The sequence below is a fragment of the Schistocerca cancellata genome, chromosome 1 (assembly GCF_023864275.1).
Source record: "Schistocerca cancellata isolate TAMUIC-IGC-003103 chromosome 1, iqSchCanc2.1, whole genome shotgun sequence".
Classification (NCBI taxonomy): domain Eukaryota; kingdom Metazoa; phylum Arthropoda; class Insecta; order Orthoptera; family Acrididae; genus Schistocerca; species Schistocerca cancellata.
The window spans coordinates 938,427,108-938,443,386 of record NC_064626.1 but is presented as its reverse complement, the minus strand read 5'-3'; the positions used below and the strand labels follow the sequence as shown (position 1 = coordinate 938,443,386).

At 43.4% G+C, this 16,279-nt stretch overlaps 1 protein-coding gene across 1 annotated transcript in view; it reads right to left on the bottom strand.

The window, feature by feature from the left end:
* Positions 1-16,279, bottom strand: part of LOC126191492 (eIF-2-alpha kinase activator GCN1) — a 271,290-nt gene that overhangs the window by 79,741 nt on the left and 175,270 nt on the right. The window contains exon 23 of the mRNA XM_049932385.1: positions 14,928-15,164. Within this exon, the coding sequence (XP_049788342.1) occupies positions 14,928-15,164 (237 nt within the window). The remainder of the gene's footprint in view (positions 1-14,927; positions 15,165-16,279) is intronic.

Here is a 16,279-nt window from a genome sequence, read left to right as displayed (position 1 = left end):
ATTTGGGGTAAACAGTTGAGCTCAGAAATAAAGGTGCAAGTGTCAGAGTTTTACAAAAATGATGCCTACAGCAGAATAATGCCTGACAAGAAAGAATATGTTATGATAAAAGTGGGAAACGTTTCTCTGAAGACACAAAAAAGACTCTTGCTTCGCAACATTTCTAAACTATATGCAGAATTCAAGGAAAAGTATCTTAATGACAAAGTGGGTTTATTGTCTTTTTTCAGTTTTCGGGCAAAATGCATTGTGCCTTTAAGTGCAACGGGAACACACAATATGTGTGTGTGTGTGTGTGTGTGTGTGTGTGTGTGTGTGTGTGTGTGGAAAAAAGTACAAAAATGGAGGTCCAAAACTAAAAATTGAATGGCCTTCGCCATATTGCTTCGGCAGATAAAAAGTAAAACGCGGTAGACAGCTCGTGCGTCATTTGCTAAAACGGCTGATAAATCAGATGGCAAACCTAAGCTGGAACGTAAATTGATAAAAAAGGGCATTCCAGCAGGAAGTGGCAGACAGTTAAAATTTGGGCACAATGTGTACAAAGTGTGGGGCAGCGCCACTGAGTAAATGACAATGGCTGAAAAGGCAGTGCCCAATACGAAGCAGAGTTAAAATAATCTCCTCCCGGCAGGAGGGCCAAGAGGAGGTCATCCAAGGTGCTGGGAGAGGCTTAATAAGCTGAAGCTTATTCCCATGAAGGGAGGACCATTGGCAATGCCAAAGGGACACCACCTCCTGACAGATGCCAATGCAGTGATCATTGGAGGGAACAGAGGTACTCGCGGGCTGAGGCTGAGATACAAGGACTGCAGCCTTGGCAGCAGCATCAGCAGCCTCACTTCCTGGCAGACTGACATGACCAGGGACCCACAGAAACATGACATTGGCTCCACCAAGAGTGAGCAAGTGACAGTTTTCCTGGACCCACTGCACTAAGGGATGAGCAGTGTACAGCGCACAAAGACTTTGGAGGCGCTGAGTGAGTCTGAGCAGAGGACACAATTGGGAAGGCTGTGTCGCCAGATGTACTCCGTGGCCTGATACAAGGCAAAAAGCTCGGCTGTAAATACTGAGGAGTGTGCCAGAAGCCAATATCGAATGACACGGGTGCCAATGACAAAGGCACACCCAACCCCACGGTCAGTCCGAGAGCCATCAGTGTATACAAAGGTACTATCACAAAGTTCCATGCGAAGGTCATGAAACTGAAGGCGATAGACTGAAGCTGGAGTAGTGCCTTTAGGAGGCAAATGAAGGCCAAGGTCAACATGGGCCGCTTCACGAAGCCAAGGTGGTGAAGGGTACACACCCACTGCGGAAGTTGCAGGTAGTGAGAAGTGAGGCCACCGTAGAAAGTTGTGAAAGCGGACTCCAGGAGGAAACAGAGAAGAGGGACAAGCCCCCTACTGACAATATAAGGAATCGTCAAAGGAGGCGGTATAGGAGGGGTGGCCACACATGGCAGACAAATGGTATGGGTACCTGCTGAGGAGAGAGTTACAGTGGTAGGACAGTGGTAGTTCAGCAGCTTCAGCATACAGACTCTCAACCGGGTTGGTGAAAAGGCGCCAGTGGCCAAACGGATGCCACAATGGTGGATAGTGTTGAGACGGCATAAGAGCGATGAGCATGCAGATGCATAAACAAAGTACCCATAGACGAGTTTCAAACAGACAAGGGACCAGTACAAATGGAGGAGGGTGGTTTGATCGGCACCCCAGAAGTACCACTGAGGACACGTACGACATGGAGGGAGTGCGTACAGTGGGCTGCCAGGTAAGAGACATGGGAGGACCAAGAGAGTTTCCTATTGAGCATGAGCCCCAGAATTTTGTAGTGCCAATGAACAGAAGGGCAACAGGTCCAATTTGTAGAGATGGTGGGAGAAGCCATTTGCACCGCCAGAAATTCATACAGACGGTTTTATCAGTGGAAAAGCGAAAGCCACTGGCGATGCTCCAGGAGTGAAGACCATGAAGACAGTGCTGACGACGCCGCTCAGTGAGATGGGTCTGTGGAGAACTGCAATAGATGGCGAAATCACCAACAAAAAGGGTGCCGGAGATGCCCGGCAGGAGATAGGCCATTATAGGGTTAATGGTGATAGCAAAGAGGATGACGCTTAGGATGGAACCCTGAGGCACACCATTTTCCTGAATAAAGGAAATGCCCCTTGAAATCTCGGTCTTGTAAAGATGCCTGAAGAAAACAGGGCAGGCGCCCACGGAAGCCCCAACTGTAAAGAGTACAGAGGATACCAGTTCTCCAGCAGGTGTCGTAGGGCCTCTCCAAATCGAAAAATATGGCCACAGTCTGAGATTTCTGCAGAAAACCATTCATGACATGGGTGGACAAAGTAAGGGATGGTCAACTGCAGAACGCTGCACTCTAAATCCACACTGTGCATTCGTGAGTAAATGGCACAACTCGAGCCACCACATCAGATGGGCATGAGTCATACGTTCCATCACCTTGCAAACACAGCTGGTATGAGAGATGGAGCAGTAGCTACAAGGAAGGTTTTTGTCCTTACTGGGATTACGTATGGGTATGACGGTGGCTTGACGCCAGAGTCCCGGAAAAATGCCCTCAGCCCAGATGCGGTTGTGTGTGTTAAGCAGAAAGTGCTTGCCTGCGAGGGAGAGGTGCTGCAACATCTGAATGTGGATAGCGTCTGGCCCTTGGGCGCAGGACTGGGGTGAAATGAGAGCATGATCTAGCTCCCTCATAGTGGAGGCAGCCATGTAGCACTCATTATTTGGAGAAGAGAATGTTATCGCCCGAGCTGCCTCCACTCATTTCCCATGGATGAAGGCACAGTGATAGTAGGAAGAGCTCGAAACTTCTGCAAAATGGCGGCCCAAGATGTTGGAGATAGCAAAAGGATCCACAATGACATCGGCACCTACTGTCAGGCTGGAAATGCAGGAATGGATCTCGGTTCCAGAGAGCCGTCGGAGGTTGGCCCACACGACAGAGGGAGGTGTGGAACTGTTAAAAGAACTAGCGAATGAAATTCAACTAGTTCTTTTGCTATCCCGAAGAACTCGACGACACTTTGTATGCATCTATTTATAATGAAAGCAGTTTTCCAGTGTAGGGTGGTGGTTAAAAATGGAGAGAGCACATCTCCGTGCTCGAACTGTGTTGCAGCATGACTCAGTTCACCAACGGACTGGGACACGATGTGGTAAAGAGGAAGTGCAGGGGATGAAACATTCTGCAGCAGTAAGGATAACGTTGGTGAGGTAGTCCACCCCGTCATCCATCACAACTGAGGAAATCTTGCTCTGCGAAGGTTATCACGGAGGAGTGAAGCTCCCAGTCAGCCTTAGTTAAGCCCCCATTTGGGCATGCATGTGGATGGGGTAGGAGTCAGCAGTCAGAGAGCACACGGGAAATGATCGCTCGAGTAGGCATCAGAAAGAACGGACCACTCAAGACGATGGGGAAGCTGGGCGGTACAAAAGGATAGGTCCAAATGGGAATAGGTGTGCGAGGAGTCAGAAAGGAAAGTGGGTGCTCCAATGTTAAGGCAGAAGAGGTTGAGTCAGCCAAGAGGGCACCTCTCTGGCAGGTCTTGGGAGAATCCCAAAGGGGATGATGCACATTAAAGTTATTGAGTAGCAAAAATGGGGGAAGTAGCTGCCCAATAAGGTGAAGGAAGTCTGCCCTGGTGACATCGAAGGACGGAGATACATGAATGGTACAGAGGGAGAAAGTCAGGTGGGGAAGGAAAAGGCAAACGGCAACAGCTTTAAGACGGGTTGTCAGAGAGATAAGTTGACTATGAAGGTCATCCTGTATGAACACCATAACACCCCCATGAGATGGATTGCCAACCTTAGGGGGAAGGTCAAAACGAACTGTTAGTTAATGTGAAAGCTCAAAGCGGTCTTGAGGGCACAATTTTGTTTCCTGAAGGCAGAGTACAAGGGGATGCTGCGATGCTTGAAGTGGCCATAAATCCTCTGTGTGGGACCGATGTTCCATTGGAGGACAGTTATAAGGAGGAAGAGATGTAAGGGTGTCAGCTCTGTGGCCACCGAGGGACAGCCGGTGGAGAGTCGCTACTACAGGACACAGAAGCAAGAGGCTCCTGCTCCACAGGGTCCACAGAAGCAAGGCACCCTTGTGTGGTCGGTCTGTGGAGTCCAATGCTGAAAAACAGTTCGTGGTGTGCACTGGAGAGACAGAGGCTGGCCGGGCTAAGTGACCACGTGGCAACACCACTGAGCAGGATCTTCAAGCTGGTGAAGGAAAAGACTGTCTTCAGCAGACTTCTTCGAGCCCTTCTGGTTAGAGGAAGACTTGGGTGTTGTTTGGCTAGAGAGACAGACCAAGTCTTCTCGGGAGTACTACTATTGTCCTTTCCTGCCTGCTGGTTATGTAGTGGGTAGCTTCGCCCCTTTAAGTGAAAGTTTGACGGTTTGTCGCACAGCGTGACAGTGATGCTACCTTGAAACTGGGCGACTTTACAACCTCAGAGCCAAATTTGAGGTCACATGTCTGCGTGACCATGTCCTTCATGGAGCGGGGGGTAACAAGAACTGAACTATAGGTGCCAGACGGGAGAACACAGGGTTGACGACTAGCCAGTGACTTGTGAGCTACTGGGTAAGGCACTTTTTCCTTTACCCAAATCTCTTTAACAGCCCACTCATCTAGATACATGGGATAATCCTGAGAGGAGGCAGCACGGCCGCCATTGCAGTTGATACAGCAGAGAGGAGGAGGCGAACATTCACCCTCATATGCATCCCTGCCAAGGGTTACGCATGTGGCTGGGTGGCGACAAGACATTGTAGTGTGACTGAACTGATGACACTGGTAGCAGCACATCGGATTCGGAATCTATGGCCAGACTGTGATGATTTCATAGCCTGCTTTAATCTTGGACGGCAGCACCACCCTATCAAAGGTGAGGAAAACAGTGCGTGTGGACACCAAGGAGGAATCGACCTTTTTCATTACACGATGGACAGTAATGACACCCTGATCAGAGAGTTAAGATGGTATTTCAGCCTTGGTTAGACCGTCAAGCAGCCTGTGTAAATTACACCACAGGAAGAATTCGAAGTTCTATGTGCCTCAACACAAACAGGGTAGCCATGGAGAAGCGAGGCAGCAAGTAGTTGTGCTTGAGAATCAGAAGCCGTCTCCAAAAGCAAAGGGCCATTCTAGAAATGAGAACAGGGTTTCACAGGGCCAGCGATGGCATCAGCACCTTTCTGAATAATAAACGGACTGACCGTGGCGAAGGACTGACCGTCTTCAGTATGAGATACCACACGGAACAGCGGTGCACTGGGAAGGATCGTCGAATCAGTAGCCTCATTACATTTACGTTTCATCGACATTGATGGAGAGAATGATTGACTCATCACAAGGAAATCCCCCATGATTGTCAGAGCCTCCAATGGCATGCTCCTTTCAACTGAGGGCCCCCTTCACAAGGGGGCACACCCTCCTTAGGTGATTGCTCACACCTCAGGTCACACCTCCCTAACACCTGACGGAGACACCAATGGGCAATTCGGGAAGGTTACAGCTCAGGCAATCAACCCTCCCTGGGCCTGGCCTGTACCAGGGGGTACGTGCGAACCCCACCTGTTGACCCGGAGCTGGGAATTACACATTACCCAGTCACCTTTTATGCGTCAGGCACTTGGACCGGCCTTCAGGAGTGCACAGGGAGGAAGAAGAAGAACAAAAGAGGATCCTCAAACACTGAAGCAGAGGGACGAGAGGAAAAGGGAAATAAAGAAAGGAAAAGGAAGCCAAAAATAAAGTTGACACTGTTCGCAGGTCAGTGACAGAATGCAGAACATTCCCAATAATACACCAGACATGTTCCCCAAGGGAGGGAAAAAAGAATAGCAAGAGGATAGACATAAAGCACAGAAGAGAAAAAAGTGCTGCAAAGGCTGGGGCCCTGTGGTAGCCAAGCACGAACCCATCAAAGAGTGGCGAGCCCCCTGGGGGCTCTGTGTGTGTGTGGTGTGTGTGTGTGTGTGTGTGTGTGTGTGTGTGTGTGTGTGTGTGTGTGTGGCAAGCTTCTTATGGAGGACAATCTTATTTTTATAACCAAAGGACACACATGGATCACACAGCTCTTGATACAAAGTGAAGTACAGTGGAAGATTTTGTTAAACTGTGTTACGAAAAAATATAAAATATATAAATAAAAAACACCAGACAAACTGACTGCACACAGCTTTACAGCAACAGTGCAATCTGCATACCTGCATTTGATACAAGATGAAATTATCATAAACTAAGCTTTTCTGAAAATTATACATTTATAGTACAAGATGCTATTCAAGGATATCATTGGGACAACTGCCAAGCAACTCTCCAACCATTTGTGATTTACTATAGAGATCTATCAGGTGGTGTGTCTGCCATGAACTTGTGTGTTTTTAGTGACTTCTTAATTCATGATGCCACTGCAGTTCATGCTCACATCCACACTCTCGTGGCATATGTTAAAAACAAGCTGCCTCACTTAAATTTGCAAAACACTTCAGTGATGGGGCAGCTAGCCAGTACAAAATTTGTAAAAATCTCAAAAACTTATGCATGCATTACCATTATTTTCAGAATCATGCAAAATGGATTTTTTTTGTGCAGTAAGTCATGGTACAAATGTATGCAATGGTATTTGTGCTACCATTAAGTACATGGCAGCACAAGCTAGTCTGTAGCACCCTACAGAAGGCCACGTTCCAACACTTCTTCAATTATTTACCTGGGTACAGAACAATATTTCCTGCATACAGTCATTTTATGTTTCAAAGATGAGGTGAAATCTGCTGAAGAGTTGCTAAATTGCAGACTGGAACACATTAAAACTACTGCAGGCACAGTGGGCCATCATCACCTTTCTCCAGTGAACTCCAACAATGCACAGATGAGTAGACTGTCTGATTATCATTATAGGTTCATTCACAACATGTGTCTTCCCAGTATGTCTGGCACTGTCTTCAGAAGCAAAAGTGGCAACATACAACCAGGTTGCTGTAGTGTTGCTATTTATGATTACAAATGGACTTAGGATGTGTCGCAGACTACTGTGAAGCGGAAAGTGAGGTATTAGTGGACTTCATGGCATCAGGAGGACAAGCAAGATCATTTCACAGGCCACACTTGAGAGACGTGTTGGATTCCTTTTGAACATATTCTTATGATGGTTACAGTGCCTACTACTGTGTCAGAAAGAGAGTACATATTGCCACTCAAAGAACAGAGTGTCTAGTTACAGGATGGGCAAATATTTGCTCTAGTCAACAGTGACTGGTTCTTGTCATTAAACATTAATGACAGTTTGTGTTAATCTACCTATATGTTGTTGCTTAGTGATTACACCAGGCAGAAGAGTTTATAATCCCCCCCCAAAACTGTGTTCCGCAACAGTGGTCACGTCTTAAATATATCTCTCTGTCAGCTTTCATTGCACACAAGTGTCGTGCAATTATTCAGATAGTGAAAGGAGACGAAAATTTAATAGTCATGGGTGACTGGAACTCAGTAGTAGGAAAAGGGAGAGAAGGAAACGTAGTAGGTGAATATGGATTGGGGCTAAGAAATGAAAGAGGAAGCCGCCTGATAGAATTTTGCACGGAGCACAACTTAATCATAGCTAACACTTGGTTCAAGAATCATAAAAGAAGGTTGTATACATGGAAGAAGCCTGGAGATACTGACAGGTTTCAGATAGATTATATGACGGTAAGACAGAGATTTAGGAACCAGGTTTTAACTTGTAAGACATTTCCAGGGGCAGATGTGGACTCTCACCACAATCTATTGGTTATGAACTGTAGATTAAAACTGAAGAAACTTCAAAAAGGTGGGAATTTAAGGAGATGGGACCTGGATAAACTGACTAAACCAGAGGTTGTACAGAGTTTCAGGGAGAGCATAAGGGAACAATTGACAGAAATGGGGGAAATAAATACAGTAGAAGAAGAATGGGTAGCTTTGAGAGATGAAGTAGTGAAGGCAGCAGAGGATCTAGTAGGTAAAAAGACAAGGGCTAGTAGAAATTCTTGGGTAACAGAAGAAATATTGAATTTAATTGATGAAAGGAGAAAATATAAAAAATGCAGTAAATGAAGCAGGCAAAAAGGAATACAAACGTCTCAAAAACGAGATCGACAGGAAGTGCAAAATGGCTAAGCAGGGATGGCTAGAGGACAAATGTAAGGATGTAGAGGCTTATCTCACTAGGGGTAAGATAGATACTGCCTACAGGAAAATTAAAGAGACATTTGGAGAAAAGAGAACCACTTATATGAATATCAAGAGCTCAGATGGAAACCCAGTTCTAAGCAAAGAAGGGAAAGCAGAAAGGTGGAAGGAGTATATAGAGGGTCTATACAGGGGCAATGTACTTGAGGACAATATTATGGAAATGGAAGAGGATGTAGATGAAGATGAAATGGGAGACATGATACTGTGTGAAGAGTTTGACAGAGCACTGAAAGACCTGATTCGAAACATGGCTCCGGGAGTAGACAACATTCCATTAGAACTACTGACGGCCTTGGGAGAGCCAGTCCTGACAAAACTCTACCATCTGGTGAGCAAGATGTACGAGACAGGCGAGATACCCTCAGACTTCAAGAAGAATATAATAATTCCAATCCCAAAGAAAACAGGTGCTGACAGATGTGAAAATTACCGAACAATCAGTTTAATAAGTTCAAATGGTTCAAATGGCTCTGAGCACTATGGGACTTAACATCAGTCACTTAGAACTACTTAAACCTAACTAACCTAAGGACAGCACAACACCCAGCCATCACGAGGCAGAGAAAATCCCTGACCCCGCTGGGAATCGAACCCGGGAACCCAGGCGTGGGAAGCAAGAACGCTACCGCACGACCACGAGATACGGGCAGTTTAATAAGTCACGGATGCAAAATACTAATGCGAATTCTTTACAGACGAATGGAAAAACTGGTAGAAGCCGACCTTGGGGAAGATCAGTTTGGATTCCATAGAAATACTGGAACACATGAGGCAATACTGACCCTACGACTTATCTTAGAAGCTAGATTAAGGAAAGGCAAACCTACGTTTCTAGCATTTGTAGACTTAGAGAAATGACAATGTTGACTGGAATACTATCTTTCAAATTCTGAAGGTGGCAGGGGTAAAATACAGGGAGCGAAAGGCTATTTACAATTTGTACAGAAACCAGATGGCAGTTATAAGAGTCTAGGGACATGAAAGGGAAGCAGCGGTTGGGAAGGGAGTGAGATAGGGTTGTAGCCTCTCCCCGATGTTATTCAATCTGTATATTGAGCAAGCAGTAAAGGAAACAAAAGAAAAATTTGGAGTAGGTTTTAAAATTCACAGGGAAGAAATAAAAACTTTGAGGTTTGCCGATGACATTGTAATTCTGTCAGAGACAGCAAAGGACTTGGGAGAGCAGTTGAACGGAATGGACAGTGTCATGAAAGGAGGGTATAAGATGAACATCAACAAAAGCAAAACGAGGATAATGGAATGTAGTCAAATTAAGTCAGGTGATGCTGCGGGAATTAGATAAGGAAATGAGACACTTAAAGTAGTAAAGGAGTTTTGCTATTTGTGGAGCAAAATAACTGATGATGGTCGAAGTAGAGAGGATATAAAATGTAGACTGGCAATGGCAAGGAAAGTGTTTCCGAAGAAGAGAAATTTGTTAACATCGAGTATAGATTTAAGTGTCAGGAAGTCGTTTCTGAAAGTATTTGTATGGAGCGTAGCCATGTATGGAAGTGAAACATGGACGATAACTAGTTGGGACAAGAAGAGAATAGAAGCTTTTGAAATGTGGTGCTACAGAAGAATGCTGAAGATTAGATGGGTACATCATATAACTAATGAGGAGGTATTGAATAGGATTGGGGAGAAGAGAAGTTTGTGGCACAACTTGACTAGAAGAAGGGATCGGTTGGTAGGACATGTTCTGAGGCATCAAGGGATCACCAATTTAGTATTGGAGGGCAGCGTGGAGGGTAAAAATCGTAGAGGGAGACCAAGAGATGAATACACTAAACAGATTCAGAAGGATGTAGGTTGCATTAGGTACTGGGAGATGAAGAAGCTTGAACAGGATAGAGTAGCATGGACAGCTGCATCAAACCAGTCTCAAGACTGAAGACCACAACAACAATAACAACAACAACAACAAAAAACATGTTACAATTTTTTTTATCACACTTTAGACATTTTTTAATTTTCCCTCTGAAACATGATATTGGTGTTTTGATACATTGAGTGTGTTCCCTAAGTGGATATTACTAGGTAGTAAAAGTTTCACTGGACTGTGAAGAATAATTCCTGAGTTATCAAGCCCTGAACTTGGCTCTGAAGATTGACTGCCAAGTACGCATTGCATTTTCTGGGTCGCACCACCTTCTTTCGCAAGCTGTAATGCTGGAACTAATTCTAAGGGAACCTTATGCTTTGTGTATGAGTGTTCCACACATGGTAACATTGCCGTGCTAAAATTCAGCCAAATCTTAGACTATGAGCTGGAGCCCTCGGTTGAACTGGCCCCATATGACATTATGGAATGAAAGTAAGTGAAGTATGACAGCTTTCCTTATTTTTATTTGATGCAGAAACATATCATTTGTGTGTGTGTGTGTGTGTGTGTGTGTGTGTGTGTGTGTGTGCGCGCGTGTGTGCATGTGTGAGGGTGCACATGACAACATCCTCATTTAAAGTAAAGATCTGTGTAGGTGCCCCAGCAATTGTACGGTATGTGGATTCACCACTGCCACTGAAAAAGGTGAAGACCCAACCATCAACATGCAGGATGACACACAATATTTTCTTTGGACTGCTGTAGTGTGTGCTAACAGATTATCATGTATGGGGCAAAATCTGACAGGTGTATATTACTAAAAAAAATCCCCCAACAAGATAAAAGAAGATTGTCAAAAGAATTCTTTTCTCAGATGGAGAAACAATTCTGGGGTAGACATTTCCACAATGACCCTGAGGTGAAGTTTGTGTTGGAATGTTTCTTGAAAATCCAAAAAGCAGTCTTTTACAATGGAGGTATTTCCTATGTGATAATTAAAACTTATTCATGTCTATTCTCTGTTTTAATGTCCATGGAAATGACATTAACTGCTCCATCTAAGACAGTACTCTATTTGCTATATAGTGCAATGCTTTTATCATTGGTAAACAAACTAAAATTTGTATTTGGTAATGTTAGCGATGAACGGTTCACAGATATACACATCAAACAAAAAAAGTTTTGCATCACCCCGGTTCCCAGAACTCCTGTAGATAGGTGTTGACGGTGGATACTGTATCACAGACACAGTCCCTTTGATTGTTCAGAGATGTCACTAAACCCACCCAAAGATGTAAACAACCATGCATGAGCAGTGCCTATTAGACAGACAGGTTCAACAGTCAATCAGTTTCAGTCACTCCACCAGAGAGGAGGTACACGGATCATGTTGTCTGTAGTTCAACCATGCCTAGTCAATACCGCAGTTCATAGTGTCTGCATTGTTACTTTGTGCCAGGAAGGGCTCTCAACAAGGGAGGTGTCTGGGTGTCTCGGAGTGAACCAAAGCAATGTTGTTCGGACATGGAGAAGATACAGAGAGACCGGAACTGTTGATGACGTGGCTCGCTCACGCCACCCAAGGGCTACTACTGCAGTGTATGACTGCTATCTACGGATTATGGCTTGGAGGAATCCTGACAGCAATGCCACCATGTTGAATAATGCTTTTTGTGCAGCCACAGGACGTCATGTTATGATTCAAACTGTGCACAATAGGCTGCATGATGCGCAACTTCACTTCCGACGTCCATGGCGAGGTCTATCTTTGCAACCACAACACCATCTTTGCAACCACAACACCATGCAGCACGGTACAGATGGGCCCAGCAACATGCCGAATGGACTGTTCAGAACTGGCATCACATTCTCTTCATCAATGAGTGTCGCATCTGTCCACCAAGTGCAGCAAGGTGGAGGTTCCCTGGTGTTTTGGGGTGGCATTATGTGGGGCCGACGTACACCACTGGTGGTCATGGAAAGCACCGTGACGGCTGTAAGATATGTGAAAGCCACCCTCTGACCGATAGTGCAACCATATCGGCAGCATACTGGCGAGGCAGTTGTCTTCATGGACGACAATTTGCGTCCCCATTGTGCACATCTTGTGAATGACTTCCCTCAGGGTAACGACATCGCTCAACTAGAGTGGCCATTATGTTCTCCAGACATGAACCCTATCGAACATGCCTGGGATAGATTGGAAAGGGTTGTTTATGGACGATGTGACTCACCAACCACTCTGAGGGATTAACACCGAATCGCCATTGAGGAGTGGGACAATCTGGACCATCAGTGCATTGATGAAGGGGATAGTATGCCACAACGAATACAGGTGTGCATCAATGCACGAGGACGTGCTACTGGGTATTAGAGGTGCCGGTGTGTACAGCAATCTGGACCGCCACCTCTGTAGGTCTCGCTATATGGTGGTACAACATGCAGTGTGTGGGTTTCATGAGCAAAAAAGGGCGGAAAAGATGTTTATGTTTATCTCTATTCCAATTTTCTCTACAGGTTCCGGAACTCTCAGAACCGACGTGATGCAAAACGTTTTTGGATGTGTGTATTTCAAAAAAATATTTTTATTTAATTCCTGATTAGTATATCTATTTTATAGTTTTACCAATTTCTTTAAACATTTGTCATAATGCTCTACAAGGTTTTGCATCCTGTGAGTCAAAGACGCCTATCATTTGTGAGGATAACCAGTCTTTAATTGCTTCTTTCAACTTGTTGTCTATTGTGAAGCATTTACTGTCAAGAAACTCCTTTAGGTAGCAGAACAAGTGAAATCTATTCAGTACCAAGTCAGTACTGTACAATGGGTGCACCATCTGTCTCCATTTAAGAGACTGATCAGATTTTGGATTCAAATAGCAGAATGGGGTCTGCCATTGTCATGCAGTAACAAAACTACAGATGTTAGAAAGCAACATCGCTTATTCTGTATTGCGGAAGGGAGGAGGAGGTTACTGTTAAACATCCTGTTACAAGGAGGTTATCAGAGATGAAGCACAAGCTCAGGTAAGGGGAGGATGGGGAAGGAAATCTGATGTGTCCTTTCAAAGGAACAATCCCGGCATTTGCCTGAAGTGATTTAGGGAAATCAAGGAAAACCTAAATCAGGTTGGCCAGATGAGTGAGTGAACCATCATCCTCCCAAATGCAAGTCCAGTGTGCTAACCACTGCACCATCTCACACAGTTTCTGTATTGAACGGAGAAGTTTACACACGGTAGCGCAGTAAGCAGCAGCGTTTATTGTTGTCTCTCGCTGCATGAATTCGACTAATATGGCTCCATGTTTACCCAGAACATGAGTGCCACAACCTTGAGTGTTGAGATTGTCTGCTTGGCCTCGATTGACTGGCAATGCCATATGAAACCATTCCATTGGCTGACGTTTAGACTCTGAGGTTACGTGAGAAATCCACATCTCATCCCCTGTGACAATATTCTCTAAAAATTTACCACTTTCCTCATGATATGGGTCCAAACAATCAAGAGCACAAGCCAATCTTTCCATTTTGTGTTTCTCAGTAAGCAGCCTGGGAACCCAATGTGTGCATAGTTTGCGAAAATGCAACTTTTCAGAAACAAGTTTGTGCAAAGTTGTTCTACCCACATCCTGAAAGTCCAATGCTAAAGTTTAAATTATGAATCACTAGTTTTCACGAATTTTTTCATCCATGACTTTGAATAAATCTTCTGAAAGCACTGATGGTCAGCCTGATCACAGTTCATCATGCTTATTTTCCCATCCGTACTTGAAAGCTCTCACCTACTTATGCACTTTGCTGTGGGATAATCAATTGTTTCACACATTCTGAACTGCCACTGTAAGCAGCACACTGTGACAATAGCAATGCAAATGGCATTTTTTGATGAACAAGGCATGCAGGGAGTGTGCAAAAACACCAGAGAAAGTAAAGGTCTTATAGTGGGCCTTATGGGACGCCACACCTAACTGCTTCCTAGTTGAATTACAACTGGTGATTTTATAAGAGCTCTTTCCTACTGACATGCTTTGTTTTCTGATGGATGGATATGACAAACGATTTTGACAGAACAGTATTTTAATTTACTTAAAAAAGATAACTGCGATTCACAGACAAATGCCTTTGACAGATCACTATACCAGTAACCTTGTTAATATCTGAACCTGTTTAGAAATTCAAACTGGTGCTTTCACAATATACTATTTGTAGTCAGATGTGTAAGAAGTTGTTAGCATATTATATTTTCCCAAAGTTTTGAGAATGCTGGCACTTCACTTAGTATGGACCAAAAACACAGATTACACGAACCAGTGGTTGTTCATTGAAATAGGAGGAAAACTGAAGCTATATATGACAATACTCTTGTTTTGCAAAAGGTTCAGAAATACCCCTGCACTTCATAATTTTGTGATTTCACAACTGTTCACTTTTTTTTACGTATATAAATGACTTGTAATGACAGAAACATTATATAATTATTTTTGAATATCAATTACTTTTCAGAAAATAATAAACTCCATGAAAGGTATAACAAATAAATATACATAAAACCCTCAGCAAGGAAACTAAAAGGAATTATACTCCAAGATATTCCTACATGACATATCTTTACTGGATTTCATCACTCACACTGCAGAACTGAGGGAAACAGTCTGATACATGGAAAACAGAATAGTATCTCATGGATTGTTCATTATTTATTATTTACAATATACTACATCTCTAAAAATATGTTCATAAATTTTCATTGGTTATAATGTTTGATGTATAATGTATTTAAAAAATTTCAAAAGATAAACTGTATCCAGCAGTAAATCATGAAAAAGATCAGCAACACACCTGTCTTTGTTCTCCAAGAATCTTCCTCCAATGCTGCTAGGAGAGATGGAAGCACTAATTTCACACCATGAGCTGACAGTTTACTCATTACAACTCTAGCTGTGTCATCAGTCGCATCACGTACATATTGACTCCCATCGCCAAAACACAGCAAAAGATGGGGCAAGACATGAACAATGTACGGCTCAAATAAGCGCCCAAGCATCTGGCACAGCATTTCAAAAGCAAACAGAGCACCTGAAAGTAACACATAGATTTAATCTCTACATTCCTTAAAAAAACTACTCTTCAAAGAGTTTTTTCATGTAAGAGTCTCTACTTTCAAAAATTTACAATGGTCCTCTGGTAAAAAAAGGTGTAAATACATTTCTCCCCCTGTCATTTTAAAGCAAATTTCCATTGAAAGTGGTAACAACTACTGATAGTATTAGTAAGCAAGCAAACAGAAATATACCCATATGGCAAGAGAACAGAAAATATGGATATTCTGACAGATATCTCGTAATTCGTACTTTTACATTCATATAATTTTCTGTGTTGTTACACTAAAAGATTCTGTGTTGTTACACTAAAAGATTCTTTATTCACTAAATTACCTTATTCTTTGGTTATCCTCCCCCGCATACCTTTAAACTGAGTTAATGTCACACTACTATGAAATCACGGACATATAAAGTAAGTTTCTATCAATTCTGGAAAATGTCTAATAAATTTTAAAAAATCAAGAAAGAAAGGAGATTTAGGCTTCCTTGTATAGGGGAAGGGTAAGGAAACAAGTCAGCTGTGCCCTTCCTTATCCTTCCCCTATCCAAGAAAGCCTTATTGGCAGGGCCTTTTTTGAAGGTATCTCCACAGCATTCATCTTAACCAATTGTAGTGAAATCATAGAAAACCTAAATCAGGATAATCAGTCAGGGATTTGAATCCCACACCTCCTCTTCGTAAGTCCAGTATGCTAAGTGCTGCACCACCTGCTATGTTACTAAATTCAGTTTCACAAGGCACTTGTCCAGTGAAGTAAGCAAATGAGAAAGTCAAGATACTAACCACTTCTCACTTTGCTGGTTACTTTGGTTATTTTAAGCAACAACAGAGTAATGTTATTTCTTTTAAAATTATTGTAAGTTAATGCAATGTTCCTCCCAGTCATATAAAAAATACATTTGGGAGGCAGTACGAGAGTTACCGATGAAGTTCTGAGAGTACTGTTGCCTACTGTAACGTTTCTTTTTTACAAGAAGAAGAAGAAGAAGAAGAAGAAGAAGAAGGTCCTCAACAGCATTCTTTGTGATTCAGCCGTGCAAATGCCAACATTATTGGCTTATTACTATTATTATAAGGGATTACTATTG